The sequence below is a fragment of the Zootoca vivipara genome, chromosome 3, assembly GCF_965207765.1.
Source record: "Zootoca vivipara chromosome 3, rZooViv2.hap1.1, whole genome shotgun sequence".
NCBI lineage: Eukaryota > Metazoa > Chordata > Lepidosauria > Squamata > Lacertidae > Zootoca > Zootoca vivipara.
In genome coordinates, this window is record NC_142586.1 from 44983423 (window position 1) to 45007187 (window position 23765).

The 23765-nt window shown below is 40.3% G+C and overlaps 1 protein-coding gene across 2 annotated transcripts in view; it reads right to left on the bottom strand.

The window, feature by feature from the left end:
* The window catches only part of ASCC3 (activating signal cointegrator 1 complex subunit 3), a 202937-nt gene that overhangs the window by 110951 nt on the left and 68221 nt on the right, over positions 1 to 23765 (bottom strand). For both annotated transcript variants that reach the window (XM_035109325.3, XM_088665994.1), the window contains 2 exons: positions 21778 to 21954; positions 19251 to 19322 (listed from right to left, as the gene is read on the bottom strand). In XM_035109325.3, the coding sequence (XP_034965216.2) occupies positions 19251 to 19322; positions 21778 to 21954 (249 nt within the window). The remainder of the gene's footprint in view (positions 1 to 19250; positions 19323 to 21777; positions 21955 to 23765) is intronic.

Consider the following 23765-nt stretch of genomic DNA (forward strand, 5'->3'; position numbering starts at 1 on the left):
GGCTGAACTAGATGATCCCCAGGGTCCCTTCCAACTCTACAATTCTATGTGAAGTGAACACCTTTGAGACACTCTTGTCACTGAACATTCCATTTTGGTAGCACTATTTCCTATTCAACCTTTCTGATGGGATGGCTGACCACCATTATTAAGACTACCTACAAATGTGGATATTCTCAAAACCAATCAATCAATCAATATACTTTATTCGACCGATAGTCAGAAAAAAAAACATTTCTCAATACAAAGATAAACATATAAAACTGAAGACATCAGAGGGATACATAAAAATATAAAACTAAAGGCATCAGAGGGATACATAAATGGGGTATGACCGCGCTACTAAACCTCCTACAGATAACCCACATCAAGACATTCGATTATACGTTTCCGACACTTGAGCGCCAGGAAGAGGAATTTAGCCACTGAGAAGGTTATTTTCCCAGTGGGCTTGTTTAGCAAATATGCTGCCTGTTGTTCTCTTGGTCGGGAACTAAACTGAGATAAATACGGGTCTATAAGATATTGCCTTAAATCATTATAAAAGGGACAACTCAATAGAATGTGTTCTGTGGATTCTACCTCACCCAAGGCACAATGGCACATTCTCTGACCGTATGGGACTCCTCCAAAGCTTCCCCTCAAAACCGCTGAATCAAGGACATTCAGTCTAGCCGCAGTAATTAGTCTGCAGTATTCCACGTAGTGGATATCCGCCAGGTAACGGGCTGGTGCAGACCGATAACCTGCTCCCCTAAAAACATCCCAGATTTCACGCGGGCTATGTCCTCCTGTCTGGCGATATCCCCCAATCTCTGAGCGATCATCGCTTTAGCGCGGCTGTATGTCATGGACTCAATATAAAGGGAGGACAGACCGCACTTTTGCACTTCCTCTACCACTTCCCTTTCCCATGGAGATTTAAAATTATCCCTCAGAATCAGGGGGGCCAAACCCATCGGTCTAAAACATAGTTTGAGCCATAGCCATAATTTTGCTTTCAGGGCCACATACGTAAAGGCTTGGCAACCGGTCTCCAATCTCATGATCGTACCCGCAACAGAAGGGGGGATCCTGAGAATGGCCCTGAGGAATTGTGATTGGATAATCTTCTCAAAACATTTCCAAATAATCTCTGGCTAGAAAACCTAATCATTTTGTTGATCTCAGTCATTATCATCAAAGAGTCTGGTGGCGGCAAAGGCAGATTAAATGGTGACATTTTGAAGCTGACCAGTTTTGGCACAGATCCTTTTCCTGCCCAGTGGAGCAGGCAGTGGTAAAATCCTTCTTCCGTGATGCCACTGCAACTGAGAATTATCATCCTGTTAAGAATTTCAGTTTATGGTTAAACTAGTAGACCAGAAAAACACATACATTTTTTTTTGGGGGGGGGGTGCTTTATCCAATTTTGATGCATTTTTGCATCTGGTATATATATAAAAAATTAATTCAGCTTGAAGTTGAACAAACACTCAAATTTTGATGAGCAGAAGGCTTCATCTCATGCCCTTTGATTATCTGTAATTAATATTGATCATCACTAGAGAGGAACGCGTAAAAACTAGACGCCACTTCAAGCTCAGCCATGTTAGTTCTCGGTGATTAAAGTTAGCTCTGATAACTTTGAATCAATGCCTCCCAACAGGAACACTTGGCAGGGTATAAATAATAATAATAATAATAATAATAATTTATTGTACACCAATGTGGCAAATCAGCATCATTCTCCCTTCCAGATGTTGTGGACTGCCATGTCCATCATCCCTGACCACTGGGCATGTTGGCTGGTGCTGATGAGAACTGCAAATCACAACATTTAGAGGGCACCATACTGGCTATCCCTGCTGTACACTATTTTTCAAAGCCTCATTTCCCTGCAAGTTTCCCCAATGTATTTTCCCCAATGTACTTTTGGCACAGAATCCACTTATGTTTGAAATATTTAGCTTAGGGTAGGCATGGACAACCATCCTACAACAATGAGTGCTTTTATGCGGGGCTGCCCTTGAAGCTGTCCCAGAAACTCCAGCGGGTGCAGAATGCTGCAGTGAGGCTCCTCACGGGGTCCCTGCCATGGGAGCATATTCACCCAGTGCTTTTCCAGCTGCACTGGCTTCTGGCGGAGTACAGGGTCAGATTTAAGGTGCTGGTTTTGACCTTTAAAGCCCTTTACAGCCTAGGACCCTCGTACTTACAGGACTGTCTCTCCCGGTATGCCCCACAGAGGACCTTAAGGTCCATAAATAGTAATACCTTAGAGGTCCCGGGCGCGAAGGAAATCAGATTAGCCTCAACTAGAACCAGGGCCTTTTCAACCATGGCCCCGACCTGGTGGAACGCTCTGTCTACCGAGACCAGGGCCCTGCGGGACCTGATATCTTTCCGCAGGGCCTGTAAGACAGAGTTGTTCTGCCTGGCATTTGGCCTGGAGCCAACCTGATCCCCTCCCCCATTTTCCCTCCCCCTTTTGTATGAGGCTGCATTTTTATAATTTATAATTTTAATTTTAATGTATTTAGTCTTGTTGTTGAGTTGTAGTTTAACTAGTTGTTTTATATTTGGTGTTAGCCGCTCTGAGCCCGGCCTTGGCTGGGGAGGGCGAGGTATAAAGTAAAATTTATTTATTTATTTATTTATTTATTATTATTTAGCAAAAAGTGTAGAAACTGTGAGCATTTATTTAATATTTCTTGAGTGGCTTTTCCCATTCTGATAAGGAGGTCACAAAGTTTTCTCAAACTAGGTTTTTGCCTGTCCATGGATTGTGGGAAGATTTACAGTTCAGTGCTATCAATATATTCAGCCTTAAAAAACTTCTAAAAAACTTTTGCGTGCAAGTCAGTCAGTGGTGGCACACTGATGGTCTACTACTTCCAACAACAATCAGCACCTTTCCCCCTTCCTTAGTTTGTGTGTATAAATAGGCAAACTATACTGGGATGACAAAATCGAAAGATACATTTATCACTTCAAGGATAAAGAAAAGGGAATGTCTTTGCTGTATCTTTAGTGAAACAGAATTTTAAAGGACTTGATGTCTGCCTCCCCCTGACCTACTTACTGTTCTCTTCCATTGAATTACTCTCTTGCTAACAAATCTCTTCAGTGCTTGACATCAGCTTTGAACCCTGTTACATCTAATAGTCTCCATGGCCATTGCAGATGCTGAAAACCCTGTTAACCATCAACTTCTTCAATCCCCCTTTGGACACTAAAAGTTTCCTAGGTTCACGTATACTTGACCACCAAAGCAAACGATTTCCAAGATACTGTACTACCTAATTTAATTTCAGTTCTATAAAATGGCTAGCTGGTAACAAGCAAGTAAGACATCATTACTGTGTGCTTTGTACAAACTTTACATCTTGCCATCTAGATTTACAGAGCTGCTTTTGCCCCTTCAACATTTGCTGAACCACAGCAAGTATTGCAGCAAGCACTATTTTAGCCAGATGATACATCTATCTTGTTATTGGCAGATTCCCCTGCCGACTTCTAAGAGACAAATGATGAACACCTACAGATTTTGAAGCTTATTAGCAATATTGAGATTGGCTTTTTTCTGGCCAGCTGGATTTAAAGTGCTATTCAGTCTTTATTTCCTCATTATGGTTTCCTAAATAAGATTACAGCCTAATCAGGAAAACTTTCAAGTATACCAGACCACACCATCACTGGTGATTTAGTTAAAACAACTTCTGACAAGATGAACGGAAGAGATAATGGTTGAAATGACTGCAAAGCATTTGTTTCTAGGAGATATTCTTCAATAGCCTTAAAGTTGGTATTTCAAATATGCAAGTCATATACTCCTCTAATTCTTCCAATGCAACTGGATGAAGGATTTTGCCAGCATTCATATGCAGTTTCCTTGAGTTTTGGCTTGTCCTACTATCTGGACCATGGGTGGTTTATCTTGAAAATATGATCTCCTTTGAAGGAGAAACAGGCCGTGTAGCCCTGCTGCTGCTGCTAAGTATTTCACCTGCTTTTGATACCATTAACCATGGTATCCTAGGGGACTATCTCTGTGGTTTGGGAGTTTGGTGGTTCCTATCCTATTTGCATGACCACCAGCAGAGAACTGGGGGACTACCCGTCTACATCTTATGGGGCGTTGCAATTGAGTACCCACATTGGGAACAATCATCAGGAGGTTTGCAACACTCTGATCTACTTTTCTATTTGATTTCAGTCAAGAAAGGCCATACATAAGCTGAACCACTGTCTGGATGCAGGGGTGCATTGGATGAGAGTCAGTGAACTGAAGCTGAATCCAGTTACAGAAGACACGCTATGGGTAAGTGGTTACCAGGTCTGACAACTGGGGTGTGTGTGGCCAGCCTATATGGCCTCCCTCTGGAAAACAGGTACACAGATTGGATCCATCTTTGTCTATGGACCTAGGCAGCCTCTGTTGTAAAGAGTATCACCAACTTTGGTTGGTATGTCAACTACACCCTTTGCTGGATTGGGATAATTTAGCCACTGTGACACATTCATTGATAGCATCATACCTGGACTATTGCAGTGACTCTATGTGGGGCTTCTCTAGTTCAGAGATTGCAGCTTATGCAGAACACTGCAGCCTGGGTGGTGCTCCTTATTGGGCATATATCTTGCCAGTATGGAGGAATCTTCACTAGCTGCCTATTAGCCATTGCACCAGTTTTAAGGTTCTGCTACTAAATAACTCTGAACAAGGTTACCTGAAAAACCATATTTCCTTCAAATGCCTGCTAATGGCAACATGTTCAGCAAATGGAACATGGTTGGTTTTGCCACAACCTGATGATTATCAGAGGAGGGCTTTTTCACTGGTGGTACCAGTGTTGCGGATAGCTTTTCCTGCTGAAATATGAGAGTTTCCATCTGTATTGGCATTGCCTCTTGAAAACATGCCTTTTTGGCAAGCATTCATCTGAACCTGAACTTCTAGTCTTATTGTTTTAACTGTTTTAACTGCCATGCTTTTAAACTTCCTTGATTGTACATTTTAGTTGAGGAAGTTTAAATGGTTTGCTTGGATTATTATTGTGTATTTTAATTTTGTACAGATTTTATAACTGATTTCATAGTTGTAAACCACTTAAAAGCCATTTTTGCATATAAGCGGTTTATAATTTAAATAATCATGTTAATTTATTCCAAACTGTGGCCAGCTGGTTTATTTAAACTGTAATTTGGAATAAGCCATGATCCCTAGAATGAATAAAACAAGTCAAGATCAGCCAAAGTCCATCTCTTAGCCATGTCAGTATGAGAAAAAAGTAATATACAAGTCTGAAGGTCACTGCAGCTCCCTCCTGCTATTGGACATAACATTGTTTGTATGCGGTGCAAACACAACCATGGACACATTGCATGCCATCTCCTACTGATCAAGAAGTTCATTAATGGTAAAGGCTCAGTATAATGACTCGACTGCCTGTACATACATAAAGCTTGCTGAACTAATACTGAACTAATACTCCAAAAGTTACAGACCAAGGTTACCAATTAACTATTTAATGACTCCATTTGTTGAAATTGGAAAACATAGTGAAGGAATGCCAGCATATGCCATATAAGCAGTACATTTGCATTCTTTTTGAATTTACTTCAGAATTGAATCAAGAGTAAAGTTGATGTGAAATGTGGTTAAAAGTGGAAGATGTGCGAAAGGGACAGAAACAAATCTCTCATGTCATTTGTTATTTGTGCTGTAACTTATACGTTTACAGCTTTGAATCTAATTCTTATTATTAACTTTCTACTTACCGTATATACTCGAGTATAAACTGACCCGAATATAAGCCGAGGCACCTAATTTTACCCCCCCCCCAAAAAAAAAATTGGGAAAACTTATTGACTTGAGTGTTCATCACACCACAAACCGGCAGAAGAGGAAGGAGCAGCCTGAAAGGGCTCTTTTCGGGCCGCTCGTCCCTCCGCCACCGCCTCTGCCGCTCGGAGCAGGCATAGGAGCCACAGTTGGGAGAGGCACAGCACAGCACAGCGCCTCTCCCAACCACGGCTACTGTGCCTACCCTTGCGAGAGGCGGGCGGCGGCGGGACCAGCAGCGAGAAAGGGCTCCTTTTGGGCCGCTCGTCCCTCCGCTGCTGCTGCCCGCCTCACTCGAGTATAAGCCAAGGGGGGCTTTTTCAGCATAAAAAATGTGCTGAAAAAGTTGGCTTGAGTATATACGACAATTTGTGAGGCTGGAATAGTCCTGTATAAAGCCTAAAACTCACTTGATTGAAGAAAAATCTAGAATTCTAATGGCAAAGCATGACTTCCAAAGGTAACTTTTGCAGCTTAAAAGCTTGTGGGGTAATTTATATTTGCATAATCTACTTTATTTTATTTATTTATTTATTTTAGCAAGAATCAATTTGTTACCAGCTAGCATGCAAGATCGCCACTAATGGCATATTCACTACACCTTTAGAGCATTAAATCCAGAATTAAAGGCATGACATATTTACTTACATCAAATTAAATTATGCACACTGAAAGACAGAAATCTTCTTTCCAGCTATTTTACTTATGCAACCATCTGAAGCAACCAAATGCTTAAAAGTACGATGATACCAATTCTGAGATAAGGTAAACAGAAATGTAAATAGCATTCAAAAATGGTCATACAGTGGTACCTCTGGTTGTGGACATGATCCGTTCCGGGGTGCCATTCGCACCTCGAAAAGTCTGCAACCACAGTGGCGCTTCTGCGCATGTGCGGCGAGCGATAGAGCGCTTTTGCGCATGCACGAACCGCGCAGAACACTTCTGGACATGTGTGAAGTGCGCAGAAAGGTTCTGCGCACGCGGTGAAACCCAGAAGTAAACACTTATGGGTTTGCCGCGTTCTTAACCCCAAAAACGCAACATGAAGCATTCGCAAGAAGAGGTATGACTTATACTATGAATATATATAAAAGGCACAATGTTACAAAAACATAAATAAATGCTACCATATATCCTAAATTTTACTCTATGAGAAAGAGGAACATTTAGCACACCAAAGGGGGTCCAAGTCAGGATGTGGTTTGCTTTTATTTTATACCAATGTGCACTTGCACTAACTTATACTGATCCCATTGGTCATTCTGTTGCCCATTCACACGGTTTGAAGAAATTCCTCTAAAATTCTTCACAGTCTGATTTTTGTTATGTTAAATAATTTGGCATGCTCTGCAACGTGGCTTAACTTCACTTCTCACCCCACACCAGACTATACGATTTAGTTAATCCCAACAGGGATTCTTTCCTCCATTGTGTACTGTCCATTTGCTTCCTGTCCTTAGCCAAATTACTGATCTATAGCACAAACAGATCTAACCTGCAACTACAAAATTTATAGGAGACTTTGATCTACCATAAGCCTTTTCAAAATCCAAGTATGGAGAGCCTGAAGGTTAAACAAGATTTTATTTTTTTACTGTGACACAATTGATCGCTTAATCTTTTGCCAGCTTCTACTGATAGGTAAACATTCCTGTCAGTAACAATTCAAATATATAGAAACAGCAGTGTCTATTCTGGTACAAAAATTAAGCAAGAGTGGCTAGCCTATTGCCTTGAAAATTTAAGTCATTAGACAGCTAACAAACACATTTCTGTGGATGCCAATGAACTTGAAGGGTTATTATTCAAAATTACAAGCAGCCCAACCAACCCTGGAATGAGGAAAACTAATAAATATTCTGACTACATATAGCCAGACACCCTTGTTATCTTCTCCCATATGCTCATGCACTCAATATACAGAGAGTGTATTATGTATAGGTGTATTGTATACAACTTATGAGGGTGCCTGGAAAAATAAATATATAAATAAATAAATAAATGGAGAGTTGGGAAAACCCACTGTTCCATTTATTCCCCCCCCCCATCCCACACATCTAGTGGGTTTTCCTTGCTTGCTGGGCTCTGGGAATGTCATGGGACAGCTCTGGAAGCGTCTCAGGTCCTTACTGCAACTTTCCCAGAGCCTGGTTAGCAGCCCTCCACGTCGGATGGTAGGGGTGGGGTCGGTTCTGGGCTTCCTGACTTTGAGCCATTTTGTCTTTGTCCTGGAACCAAACCCGCAATACAGAACACAGGTCCTAACTGCCCCTGCTAAAACAGATTATATTTACCGACAAATCCCCCTAATAATATTAAACTGGACCACAGCTATATTGCTTTAGCAGGTGGTAAAGGTAAAGGTAAAGGGACCCCTGACCATTAGGTCCAGTCGTGACCGACTCTGGGGTTGCGCGCTCATCTCGCATTATTGGCCGAGGGAGCCGGCGTACAGCTTCCAGGTCATGTGGCCAGCATGACAAAGCCGCTTCTGGCGAACCAGAGCAGTGCAGGGAAACGCCGTTTACCTTCCCGCTGTAGCGGTTCCTATTTATCTACTTGCATTTTGACGTGCTTTTGAACTGCTAGGTTGGCAGGAGCTGGGACCAAGCAATGGGAGCTCACCCCGTCCCAGGGATTCGAACCGCTGACCTTCTGATCAGCAAGCCCTAGGCTCAGTGGTTTAACCACAGCGCCACCTGGGTCCCTTTTTTAGCAGGTGGTACATAGCTTAAATCAGGAGTCGGGGAACCTGTGGCCTGCTGTTGCTGGTCTACAGGACTGGTCGGGTTGATAGGATTTAATGTGGTTGGGAATCCAATATTTGAAGGACCACAGATTCCCTACCCTCTAGAATTTTCATAATGTGCTAAATATGTTATATGGTTAAACTGGCCTCTAAGGAACTAATTTGATTCATTCATATTCATGTGCAATGGACCCTTAAAAAGACTTACATGCTTAATATTTTTTAATGCTTTACTGCAAAACACCTTGAGTGAGATGTATATAAAAGGTAGTCTACAACTAAGGTGACGGATTCCCCCAAAGCCTACAGCCTACCACAAGTGTCCCCTACCCCAACGGAGAGGAAGTTCCTTAAATTCATCAGAAAACTTCAATTCCCTTTCCAGCTGAGCAGCACTTTCATGCCTTCCAAGTTACTTCAGGCTTTTTGCCTCATTACCTCAGAGAGGTGAAGGAATCTGCCACTCTGCTCACCTCTACACTACTTGTCACAACAAACAAACCCAAGGCTGCAAAAAAAGAAGAGAAAAGCAGGTAGCATAGGACAGTTCTGTCATATGAAAGCATTCAGACACATCAAATATTGCTGAAAAGCACGACTATAAACATATGGCTATGCCAACACCAACCCACAGTACAGAACTGACTGAGTGGCTAGAAGGTAAATCCTAGAGTTTACCTAAATCTACCTGTGTAAGGTTGCATTTAGACATATTCCTTCAGGAGACTCAACACCCTACATTACACGGTCACTACAGTACATAGGAAAATCTTGCTGATATGCATCCTTCCTGGGGTGACACCCCAAGTAGGGGCTGGCTATGACGAGAGCCGATCAGCACTTTCCAGCTTTCCTCTTCAATGTCGGAACCCACCCTTACACCAAATAAGGCAAAAAAAAGGGGGGATGCCACTAAGCACAGACTTTTCAGAGAGGAAGGAAGAATGTTACTTAAACTGGGGCTGACATACTATGAGCTAATGTACACTTTAAAAATAGCAGCCACAGGTTGCATCCTATATACACACAAATGGGAGTCAATCTCATTGAACTCAATGGGATTTACATCTGAGTAGTCACACAAAGGATTCCATTGTTAACGTGACTTCAAAATGGTCCTAAATACTCCTAAACCCAAGTCAAGTAAAAGACAGAAATTCATCTCTATATTATGACAGGCTTGAAATAAATACAGTACAAAAATTAAAAGAAAATGCACATTTGAATAAACTTAAAGGAAATGCAGCTAAGCAACCTGGAACCACATTCCACACAGCACTCACTAGTTATTGCTCTCCTACCTAAAGGACAAATTATGTTTCCCTAGCATTATAATATGATGGTTTTGAGCATTGGGGCAAGCGCATGAACACCAGCTGCAAAGCAAAGGGTCCAGAAAGAGAATGGAATGAGAGTTGTTGTGAAAACACGTTGGAGGTGGCAATGCTGTGGTAAAGGTAAAGGTAAAGGCGCCCCTGACCATCAGGTCCAGTCGTGTCCGACTCTGGGGTTGCGGCGCTCATCTCGCTCTATAGGCCGAGGGAGCCGGCGTTTGTCCGCAGACAGCTTCCGGGTCATGTGGCCAGCATGACAAAGCTGCTTCTGGCGAACCAGAGCAGCACACGGAAACACCGTTTACCTTCCCGCCGGAGCGGTCCCTATTTATCTACTTGCACTTTGATGTGCTTTCGAACTGCTAGGTGGGCAGGAGCTGGGACTGAGCAACGGGAGCTCACCCCGTTGCAGGGATTCGAACCGCCAACCTTCTGATCAGCAAGCCCTAGACTCTGTGGTTTAACCCACAGCGCCACCTGGGTCTCACCATTAATTTTGAGGATGAGTATTTAAGTGTGTGAGCTGTATGGGTGAGGATGGCAGGTACAAATAATATGTGTGGGAAAGAAAGGGGGTTTCAAGAATGCATAAAGAGGATTGCAAATGAAAAGCATGGCAAATTTTTGCAGCTTTCCCCTTCTTGGGACTGTTCCTGAAGCAAAGTGATTTGAAAAACCAAGCTGTCTTATTGACACGAAAGAATGCTAGCTGGTTCTACAATATGGAAAACTAAACTCCTCTTGCATTAAAAAAAAATCCCTTAAAAACACCACGTACAAATTAGGAGTGCATGCACTGCAGTTTATAGATCAGGAAACATCCATGTGTGAAATTAGAAGAAGTTGCAAGCAGGTCAAAACTAAAATGTAATCATTAGTTCAGAAGACACTACTCAGCAGTGCCACTGCTCTCCATTCCTGCAATTTCTGTCTATAATAAAAGCAGTAATATGCAAAGTAACTAAAGGCTGACATTCTCAACAGCAGTTCTCGCTTCAGTGTTATTGTTAAAGCATCATTACGCATTAGTGTATTATATTAAGAGTTTTATGGATGCATGTAATTTTCTTCCCAATATGACAGGAAACATGTGAGAACCAACATGCTTTACATATATTTAATGTTTTGAATGTGTATTCTAGTCTTACTTTGTAGGGAAGCACACCAAGTCTAACATAGTGCTTCTCAACCTTTTAAAACCCATGCCCACTTTTAGGTAACAAGAAAATCCCACGTCTCCCTTCAAACCTAGCTTTCTGAATTATTTTATTCAAAATTTCAAAAGGATTGAAATATTATGAATTTTAATTATTTTAAAATTATACTGTACTTTAAAAAAAAAAACACATCTGCACCTACCCTAAAACCTTCATATCTCCCTCTGGGTGGGATGGGGTGCCCCATCTTTTGAAAAGCACTGTTTTAAACATACATGATTAAAACAAGCCATAAAAAATGCAAAATCTGTTGACTGCAAGGAAGGATTTTATCAGTTAATCAACAAATGACAGTCTAAATAACACATTTCTGCTTCTCAATACGTATGATCACTGTTAAATTTGTTCCTTCTCTTCCCCTCCTGTAACACAAACTAACACTTATTCCATGATAAGGTGGTCAATTACATATTGACACAAAAGAAAAGAAAAGAAAGTCATCACTAAAACAGAGGACAAAAGAGAACAGTAGTTTGCATAAAAACTGTACAGTATATCCTAATTTATATGTACAGATGCAAATTTATGTAAATAATGTAAATATTAATTATATCATCATAGTGGAGCTGACTGTGACCAGTGACCTATGTTCCTCTGCTATCTGAGTGCTGCTGATGCGCAGCTTTAAAGCTTCTGCCCTTCCTTCTTATGGTTTCTTGGGTTTAAAACAGATCTGGGTTGGACACCTTTCAAATAGAGTGGGGTGGGCCACATTTGACAGCCTGAGGTCACATACCGTTCTGATCAACCTCCTGGAAGTAACACACCAGTGGAAAGCAGGGTCAGACACAAAGCGGGGCAGAGCAATCAATGAGAATTTTTTATCTTGGCCTGGGGTTCCCCATCCCTGAAATAGACTGTACTCTGAGAGCCCTTCAAATAGTGTCTCCTCTGTGAAGCGGACATGTTGCCACCCTACTCCATTATGTCAACATCACATTGTTCTGGTTCCTTTATTGTATTGGGAAGTGTTGTTTTTATTTGATAACACTTTAACATTGTGAGCTGCTTTTGAGTTGAGTTCAGATTGGTTTTTGGAAAAGTGGCAGAAAAATATACAAAATCAAATCAAATCAGAGTTTTCCCACTCCAGGTTCAGCATTACCTGCTGGTGGAGGGTTTTGTTTTGTTTTGTTTTAAATTCACAAATACGGTGTCATTTCCCCATCACCCATAACCTAATGTACTATATCCTAATGTACACCTATATCCTAAATGTTGGGCTTTGGCTGACTTCCTTCTGTGGAAAGGAGTTCACACGTGGTGGCCAGCATAATGGGCACTGAAAGTTATAGGAAAGGAATGCCACACTTTCCTCCAAATTCATTTCCCCCTTCCCTGTGTCTTGCTGGCTAATTTAAAAAAGCATCCTATGCTTTCCATGATCCTACCTAGCTCAGCCCCACTTCACCAATATATTGACCTCTTTTGCCCAAGACTAGTCACACTAACCTAGGGCAGAAGGATGACTCTTGATCTTCCATTTGAAAACAATAGTAACATGCTTGTCAGGAACCTAAAAGAAGAAACTGAAACTAAGGATCTCTTCTTCCATCTTTTCCAAACAAGAGAAAAAAATAATTAAAGATTAAACTAGCAGGCATAGGAAAATATTCACCGGGGGAGGGAGACAGTTAACCATTTGGAAAGGGAACTCAAAGCAGCATCCAATGTCATACTCAAAATCTTTTGAGTATTTAGATTTTTCAATTAGAACTGTTCCAATACATTTTTAGTAGAAATATTAAGGGAGCAGGCAGTGCTCTAGAAACCTACAGCTTTCGTAAACACAACCGAGAAAGCAAGTCAACTCTGTATGCAGGTTTTGTGTGTGCGTTTTTTCACCTATTTTTTAAAGGTTTCCATAAAAGAGGGAAAAACACAGCAAGACTAAGACATCTTGCCCTTTCGGCAAGTTAACGCAGGAGGAGGGGCTGAGGGAAGAATGCTATCACTGCGCTTGCATTGAGTAATTCAAAGTGAAGCCTACAAACGAGACATCTCATTAGTTTGAACAGATGGATAAAAATTAAAGGCTGATTCGCCAACTTCTAATTTCCCAATAGCCAAGAGGAGCTCGAAGTCTTGCGGAGCACGACAGTTGAAAAATCAACATGAAAAGATTTTTTTCCATCTGTCATAAGCACATGCCTGTGTAGAATAAAACTACCTCCCACTGTCCTTTATTATTTAATAGCAGTAACACATGCAACATCTATTAATGAACACCAACATACAATATCATCTGAATATCACACGCTACAACCTGTATTACAGTAATGGGACTGAAGCAAACCAGCATGAATTGCAGATGTGAAAATTGTGCCTTGTTAGGATGCTATGTTCTTTCAGGAGCTAAGAATAGTAGATAAAGGATAACCCGTGGATATAATTTATCAAGCTGTCAAAAAGCCTATCACAAACTATTAATAAATCATAGTAGCTACAGTAATGCAGGTAATAATAAATCCAGTCTTAGTTTTGAGTATGGAAAAATGCATTGCTTCCAAATTATTTCTTCATAATGCTATGCTTATTCTGCCAATGCCAATAAAACACTAATATTTTTAGACACCCGAAGTGGTGATACCAAAATAAAGTACCTCCAACAAATAAGTAATACCACCACCTTTGAGCATCTTCAAAGAACAAGTTTCCTCCCACCTCCCTGCAACATAGGATTCCTTTTTTGGCTGCATTTGAGATGTAAATAAAGTCAGTGGAACTGAACTACTAGACATGACATTGAATGCATAATTTCTTTAATGTGCACTTTTAAACTGGAGTGTGAAAGTATGACTGTGTATGCTGTTGACTCTGGCTCCAGGGCTTCTGAATCGGTATACACACAATGTTACTCACAACACAGAGCTATCCTGTGATTTCTTTAGAAATACTGCTGTTTGATGCCTTTCCTAACAACAACAACAACAACAACAACAACAACAACAACAACAACAACAACTTTATCACGGTCATAGACCAGCATATGGAGGGAGGGGTAGAATAATTCAAAATCAATCTCAAACTAGCTTCAATCTGAAAGAAAAATTTATGCCATCTTCATGTCACAGTCAAGCTGAGGTGTACACTTAAGACAGCCATTGCGCATGTGTGAATGACAATGCATGCACAGATGACTACTTCATTGAATAGAAATTGGAAGGGGAGCTCCTGGAGAAGGGAAACCATACGGGCATCGAGTTGAAGACATCCCCACCCTCTCTCTGTTGTGTACAACGGTGTGCAAATGTGGCTTGGAACACAGCAAGGCAAAGGAATCTCACTGCCTTTTAACTCTCACTATGTACACAATAGTAGCTTATGTAGCAGGTTAGGAGGGAGATTTTAACCTTTTCCTCCTCTGCCAAAACCCTAATGAAAATGGTTTCTTTGAAGTTGCTATTTGCGTCGAGGCAAATAGGCCCTAAAGGAATTTTCCTCACAATGAAAATAAGCTGTTTTGAAAGGAAGGATTCTCAGCAGTTCTGCAGCAGGGTAGGAAAGGGTTAAACTTTCCCTCCTTGTATGCTTCCAGCAGCTGCTATTTCCATTTCAAACAAAACAAAACAAAACAAAACAAAACAAAACAAACACATTACAGGGAAAGACATATCTGATGTCACAGGTGGTTTGGGTCCTAGTAAGGCTAGTTATTTCTGACTTCCATACAATTCAATCTAGGGAATCCCCAACCAAATGTTGAATGGAAATGTCTAACACAATTAGCCAAAGCTAAGAACCACTATTAAACTTCTACAATCTGTCTCATGCATGCTTAATGCTTATGGAGTCATTAATGGGTCCATGGGTGTCATGGCAACCATGACATCTTCCATTGGTGCCCATGAAGCCTCTGTTTCCCTCCACTCATTGGCCCCTTGGTCAGGAGATAGTGAGTGGTTATCTTTTTGCCCCTTGAAAAGTACATAGAGTTATTTCCTCACTTCCTTGTTCAGCTTTATAAGTTTTCCAACGCTTAGATTAATTGTACTGCACCACACTTTTACACAGATCCTTTGGAAAAGGGATGTGCACTCTGCCTCTCAGGGGACTGATCCTGGGGAGGGGGTGAAAAATGACCAGGCAGAGGGCACCCTTGACACTCACTCAACATTCAAAATTTGCCCACAGATTTAAAAGGCCTAGTGACCTCTGTAGTAAGTTCTTACACATTAGAGCAGGAATGGGAAATTGCTGTTCAATGGCTCTGAATTCAGATTGCGGCTCCCCCTCCTCAGTCTTGCCTCCCACCCCCCGCCCCAGCAAATATGATGAGAGAAAGTTTCCGTAGGCACCAATGAAAACTCCCCACCCCACCCCCCCTAAGCTTAACTGCTGTGCAGGGAGCAATTTTAAAATCTCTCTCTCCTCTTTCTGTGCCAGGAGGAAGGGTAAATGAATGGCTCCACCCACTTCTGACTTGGGCCTCCATTCTGGGTATGCGGTCCCCAATGAAATTTTCACAGAGGGTGGAGTTCAGCACCCCCTGAGAAGGAAGGCAGCTCTCTACATTGTGTTATAACTTATAAAGCAGGCACAGGCAAACTCAGCCCTCCAGATGTTTCGGGACTACAACTCCCATCATCCCTAGCTAACAGGACCAGTGGTCAGGGATGATGGAAGTTGCTAGTCCCAAAACATCTGGAGGGCTGAGTTTGCCTATGCCTGTTGTAAAGTGTTTGATCTTCACAATCCTTGGTTTATTCAACATGAATGGGCTGAAAAGTATCACTTAAGTACTAAAACTTTGAGAACCTAGAATTATCATTTACCCATGTAAGTTGTTTTAGCTTGTATGTTCAAGATACATTTCTAATTCCTTTGTTTGCTTCTGATGTAAATTCTAATTCTCTTACATCTGCCTCCATTCCTGTGGTTTTCTTTCTTCTTCTTTTACAAAAAAATATAAATCTGTGGCAGTATAATAAAATCTTATTTCCTGATCTGACAGTAGGAAATGGAAAGAAGATTACCTGCTAATAAAAATGAACTCTTTCAACAACGAACAATAATTAGTGCTGAATATCAAACTAATCTTTAGGAAGTTTTTTTAAAAAAAAATATTATATATTAATAGCATCTGCACTTATCCCATTTACAACAGAAGCTGCTCACCTAAGTATTAAAGAAAGTCACACTTACCTCACTTAAAAGATTACAGTTTCCAATGTGTAACTGGCTACATTACATGAAGTTAATATTTTTCATTCCATATTACAGGTAATGGAACAACAGATAAAATGCTGATTTGATCAGTTCTAGTATACAGTTCTGTTTCTGTAATACAGAACTATCTTGAGGAGCCGTCATCAGTAAAAACAGACAATACTGGGACAAGTGGCCTAATAGTCTGATAAGGCCACTTCAGCTATTATTTCAATATTATAACTCATGCACTACTTTAACAATCTCGGTACAATTTATCACAAAATAATAAAACAAATCCACCTTATTTTGTACCCACAATATTTAAACCATGTTTAACTACATTAAAATGGCATGGCTTTATTATATTGGAGACAAGTGAGAAGTCTACCCCTCGGGTATGTATTACAGTCAAAAATCAAAATATCGAACCGTGCTCTGAGTACAGGAAAGAATCAGCGCAGTCCCCAAACGATTGATGAAATGGAGTTCCAATTCTTACTTTTAAAAAAGGGCAAGTTATCACATTTTCCTTTAGGGAATTCTGAATGAACAGCTGTCAAATTCTATAGAGTTTTCTAAAAGGTAGCATTTATCAGTGTTTAGGTTACATGTAGGGCATTTTTAAGAGAAAGCAAGTAGGATGAATTAAAAGAAAAGATTATAAAGGTCTTATTTCTATATCTATCTCTTTGGACATATATCTGAAACCATTCAAAACACATAATTCAGGAGAAACACAGATTAAAATTCATTTCAGGAGGAAAACACTTTCTTAGTAGCTGTAAGCCCTTGGAATATAGATTTGGTAACTTGTCATGTATTAGGAAAGAAACCAGTTTTGGAGAAGAGGAAGGAGGAAGCATGTATTAAGGACACCGTATGAAAACAGCTAGAGGCAGCTTTATTATAGATTTACTAGTAGTAGGTGGAGAGGTTTTATGTCACACTTTTAATACAGTACATTATAGAAAACAGACTTTAATAATAAGTGGGGTTATCATTCAACATCTTTTGCTGCCAGAATGCTTGGCACTTCTAACAGCAAAAATAACAAAACAAAAAAAAACAACTGCAAAAACATCAGACTCTGTTCGAAGCACACCCAACAAACCTCCCCCCTCTTTTTTTATAAAACGTCTCAGTATACAATCATCATTTGGAAATCCTGTGTTTGTGCCATATATGGTACATATCCACTCTCCATGCTATTAAGATCAGTGAGACTTATTAGTCGTGACCCATCTCAACTTTTGACCCAACTAAAGCCCTGTTAATATTTTCAAGTAGTTATGGATGCTGAATGACTAAAAGCCCCACCTAGAATGCACATCATCAGCTCCAGAATCTGATAGGCACACTAGCCCCCCCCCCTCTCTTTTCAATTTTTATGGAGAACTGAGTGGTAGTAGATAGAGCTCAATTTTATTTTCCGTTGTTGTTGTTTAGTCGTTTAGTCGTGTCCGACTCTTCGTGACCCCATGGACCAGAGCACGCCAGGCACTCCTGTCTTGCACTGCCTCCCCCAGAACACTCCAAATGTTGAGTAGTTCAACAGCATTCTTTGAAACAATGCCTCCAGGCACAAAAAATAACAGCCCTAACTAGTAACCATCATTTCCACCCTGGAATGAGATAATAGCATAGCCTTTGAATTACTGCAATGTAGTCAATGGGTTAGTCTTGAGGCTACAAATGGTGCAGAACATAGTGACTAGGTTGCTTGTGGGAGCAGACTTCCACAATAAAACATTGCCTGCGGAATTTGCACCAGTGGCCAATCTGCTACCAGGCAGTTCAAGGTGTTGGTACTAACATATAAGGTCCTATGCAGCTCAGGTCCAGGTTACTTGAAAAACTGTCCTCTCTTACAGTGGTACCTTGGTTCTCGAACTTAAACCGTTCCAGGAGTCCATTCGATTCCCGAAACTGTTTGAAAACCAAGGTGCAGCTTCCGATTGTCTGCAGGAGCTTCCTGCACTCAAGTGGAAACCACATCGCACATTCAGCTTCCGAAAAACGTTCACAAACTGGAACACTTACTTCTGGGTTTCGCAGCATTCGGGAGCCGATTTGTTTGGGAGCCAAGCCATTCAAGAACCAAGGTACCACTGTATATATTTTATATATCACTGCAGTCTATTAGTGAGTTTCTCTTGCAATTTTCAAACATCTCAGAAGCTCACTTTCCAACAACTCAGAAAAGGCTTTCACTGTGGCTGTCCTTGTTCCATGGAATAGCATTCCTGTCAAGATATAATAGGCACCCACTATTTGGACTTTTTGTTCCAGCAGGCTTTTCCAGCTGGATCAATGGGTGCCATTTGTCAAAAAATGCCTATTTTGCATTGTTTTAATTTTGTTTTAAGTGTATCTGCTGTTTGTTGTGTTTTTAGCTTCTTGTTTATTGCACTGCTTTGAGATGATTGAGCAGAAGGTGATAAATAACAACAGTAATAATTTTTGGAAAACAAAACAGTGCCCACAGAAACCAATAATCAAAAAGTAACCAAGGGGTATAAATAGGATAATGATAGTGAACATATTTGCACCCATTCTGATATTTGTTTTGAAATGAAAGAACGTTGAACCAAATGGGCTGCATTCAGTTAATTTTTCATCTGGTATGAAATGAATGCATAACTTCAGTGGAAAAATACATTATTTCATTACAGCAGGGTAATTTTTCTCAAGTTACTATACAGCAGAAGAAGGGCAAATAGCAAACGACAAGTGGAAATAAATTCTACATGTGCTTGCATTTGCATTCTGCAGTATTTGATTGTGCAGACTTCCTTACATGAAAACCTTTCATTTTTAGAAGCTTTTCACCGCCTCCAGAAACCTCAAAAAAGGCCAAGTCAGCTGGTTTCCTGAATAGAACGAAATCCAAGTGTTTATGTGTGCAAAGAATAAATCCTTGTGGATATTCACAAGCAGGTTCTAACTTAAAAGCCAATGAATAAGCATACCTGATGTCCAGCTGTTACTTGCTTCAAGACATTTTCATAACAAACTTCATCCATATTATTCAGCTGCTGCACCTGAGCAATACAACACAAATGCTTTATTGTAGTATCAAAATGTAAAAGACAGTATTCCGATGCTACCAACTTTAACGTGGCATAATTTTAAAAATTTATGATGTTTTACTAATGCTTGATGAAGCCATACTTTTATTATATTGTTACATATTTTTCTTTCATTGAGATGCCGTGGAAACAACGAGGTACAGATATTAACACCAATAACTTAAAAACATTTCTTCTTAGAGAAGTTCTGTTCCTCAAACTAGATCAGGTCTGCAGCTTGCCTTGATCTGTGTAGTGTGAAGATTTCCTAGTCACTATTTCCAGGTCATTAGCTGCATTTGAAACATTCTGAAGTCATCAGAATGACACCACAATTTCAGTGAGTTCCAAAGTCCTACTAGAATGCAAGGCCAGTGGCAACCTTTTGTACTTATAATATCAAATGGAGCCCATTTTTAAAATGGACAAAACCAGCTTCACCAGCTGTACACCACTACTGAACAAACAGGTGCCCTATAGCAGTGCTCCCCAACCTTTTTATTGCCGCGGACCAGTCGACGTTTGATAATTTTACCACGGCCCGCTGAGGGGGGGGGACATTGATTGTTTATATTTTATTTAGATTGTTTTGATTTAATAATTTTAATTTAATTGTATTCAAATGTTTCTTGGGCGACCCGGTACCAATTGATCCACGGACCAGTACCGGTCCGTGGCCCGGGGGTTGAAGACCACTGCCCTATAGGATCACGGAATAAATATTCAAGATTTGCAGCTTCATGGTTAACAGACTGCCTTAGCAGTCTGGTTGCTGTTAAACCAATCAACTGATGCAAAGCTGCAATTTGCATCATTTGCAGAGGTGAGGTAAAAGAAGACTTAACAGAGCAATCCTATACATGTTTTCTCAGAAGTAAGCTAGAAGTCAATGAGACTTACAACCAAGTAAATGTGTAAAGCATTACATACTAAATTGACAGGCTGAGGCGAAGCGTGATGTGTGAACATGTTCAGTGCCACACGGACATAGAGCATGGGACTGTTAATCTCAGGATTGTGGGTTCGAGCCTCACATTGGGCAAAAGATTCCTGCACAGCAGAAGCTTGTGGTACCTTCCAAAAATATGATTCTATCAGTCTATCCTTATTCAGACTCCTTATCCTCTCCAGAGAAAAAACTACTGCTATCTGAATAGTCACTTGTGCTGTCTCTGGATGTTCCTTCTGAATGAAAGGAGAGGATGGGGGGGAAGCCATCAACTTACCTGGATAAACCTGAACTTTAATTTCACAAGCATTTTGCACTATAGAACCCCTTGTGCCTCTTGACTCTTATGCCTTAACATTGATAAAAGACAGCTTCAGAGAAGTAATCTGATATTAACTCTCTATTTATATTAATAATTGGAGAGTAGCATAATTCCTGATCACACTGCAACACAGCTAGCTCTACCTGAGTTCCAAGGGGGACCTAATTCAATCATGAAGGCAGCAACAGCTTAAAATGAAGCCGGGGAATTCATAGTCATAGCTGACACTCTGTCCATAGGACATCATTACTAAAAGGGTAGTTGACTAAAGTGAATAAATAACTCACTAGCAAAGAAATGAAATGCAAACTGCCATCTCTGTTATCATGGCAAAATGTAATCATGAAGGAGAGAAGGGAATTTGACACTATTGAGCAAGGCAAAGAAGTCTCAAATCCAACTCTCAAATGCAAACTTAATGAAGAGAAACAACAATATTCCAAGGAAAAAGTGTCGCTGGATATTTCTTCCAACATCAGCAATACTGTGCTGCTGTAGTATTATGCAGGAACACATAGGAATCAAACAGGAGAACTGAAAAGAGAACTCCAAAGCAATTCCCATGCTTACATGTATTTATTTATCATAATTACTGTGTTGCTGGGTAAAGTCTGAAGCAGAAATTCACACATCTCCCCTGTAATGAGTGTTGCACAGTGACTAATAGTTTATTCCTACGCAACTTTAGTCAGAAGTTCTATTGTGCAATTAAAACTGAGGCTATGTTCCAAATTCAAATCTCAACTCAGCAAAAGATTCACTCTGTTGCCTTATGGCAAACTGTAGATCCCCATTTGATAGATAGGGACCTTGTAGGTTTGTCATAAGGATTGCCAAGATAACATACGTGAATCACTTTGAACAATATACACATGCTAACATACTGGATATTATTTATTTACATGTCCGTGAAACATACAGGGCATTTTGTAGAGTTTTGTAAACCAAACAAAAATTTAATAAGATCCTGACCTCAAAGTAGTAGTCAATCTAAAGCTAATGCTGAAGAAGGTATTACAAGGAAGGGAGAGACAAAGGGATGATAATATGAGAAGGATTGTGACTACTACAGATATATGGGGAAATACTACTTGAACATGTTCCTAAGAATGGTTGTCTCAACATCTCATTCCAAATATTTTATAGCAAAACTCTACCTTGTTAGTTGTCTTGATACCAAGAAATGTCTGTCCAAGTGGAACAGGCCGAAAACGACCATCAAAATAAAACAGTCCAATATAGGGATTAACATGCAGAAATGTAGCAACATCAAGGTAATTAGGTAAAGTGGCTGAAAGGCCCAAGATCCTAATCATGCTTTGGGTAGATTCAACCTGTAAAAAAAGAAAAGAAAATGTCATTAAATTAGCACATTTTTTATTAAAGTCTAGAGTTAATATCACCCTAATAAAATATAAAAATAATTTCCACATAAATATATACTGGTAAATATGTGTGAGTGGATACTAATATTTTGCTCAATGTGTAGTACAGCAGGAGTCCCCCCCCTTTTTCTAACAAAACCCCCAAGGCCCAGCAATTAGAGACACATTTAAAAAAGAAGATTTGAGGGTGTGTTGTTGTGGTCAGAACCTGAGCAGAACTTGTAGTCCTTTCTCAAAAAACCCACTTCTGATTTAGATCAACTCAACTTTGAAAGCCAAAGCCAAGTTGCTTCCATGGTTAAACAACTGTGAGTCAGAAAGCTCTAGACATACTGCAAATCAGTTCAAATCAGACATACTGCAAATCAGTTCAGTTCTGGCATTAAATGAGGCTTTAAAAATGCATCTTTTTACTATAGTCTTCGCTTATAAGAATTTTTGTGATCTACAGTACTTCATTATCTCTCATGTAGCTACTTGTCTGCGCCAGCTCTGCCTGTGGTTCTATCGCAACATTTCTCTCTGAGGGTCACTTTGTGAAATCTTAGCTCTGAAAAGCAACTAATAAATGACCAGAATGAACAAACAAGCCACATCACTCAGACATCTGCAGTAGGTCCTGACAGACCTTGCAGTAGACCCAGCACTTATCTATAGAATGTGCTCTTAAACCGTGGCACTAAGAACTGTTCCTGAAGTGTGTATGCTTCAGACAGAGAACACTTGCAGTAAGATCTTCAAAGCACATGAAGTTCAGAACAAAAAGAAGCTGAACAAAGTTGATGATGTTAAAGAACCTAGCAGCATTAAATTTATAAAGCAGAGCAAGGATTTTCTCAGTTCATGTTCAAATCCATTAATTCTGATATTCACTTGAGTGAGGTCAGAATTTTATGGAAACTTGGTATTGACTGGTTTAACCTCTATGTACCTTTACTGAAGCTGTTTCCTGAGCCAGTGTTTGAAGACTGTGGTCAAATGGATGGGGGAAGAATACCTTAAAACTGAATCCAGAAAACAAAACAAAAAAAGAGGTGAGGAGGAAGAGGAGGAACGGCTGTGGTCTGGAGAGGGAGAGGTCTGCCTGTGAGTGATTGTATCCCTGTGATACAATAAGGAAAGGGCCTGGAGGATATTCCTAGATCCAACATTGATTCCTAAGTTGTCTGTACAAATTGTTGCTAGCAGTGTCTTCTTCTGTCTTTGGCTAGTAAGGGGGCATTTCCCTTTCAGACGGATCAGATGGATCCGTGGTTCTGGATCTCTCAGGCTTGATTACTACAATGCACTTTGCACACGGCTCCCCGCCTCCCAAGACAGTTTTGAAATTTCACCTGGTACAGAATGCTGCTGCATGTCTTCTAACAGGTGTTGATAAGGTACCATAGAAGTCTTTCCAACCTTTTCTGTGGTTGTCAGTTTACTCCAGGCACCTAACTTACGTATTTCTTTCAAGGGAGAAACCTTTTTCTATCTGTTTTAAATCTGTATAGGTGTGCTGTTCTTGTGCTTATTGTTTTGTTTTTAAATTTGATGCAAGCCCCTTTGAACTGCTGTAAAAGAAGTAGAGAAGTAGACAGACAGACAAACAAAGAGAGGCAAAGAACCAACAAGGACTTGTTTTTCATTTTTTTAAAAAGCAATTTAATTTGTACACCAAGTAGTCTGAAGGCAACGCTGTTCCACATTATGATGGTAACACCGAAACGGATTTGAGTCAAAGAGCAATCCTGTCATGATTTATAGGTGTATCTAATTGA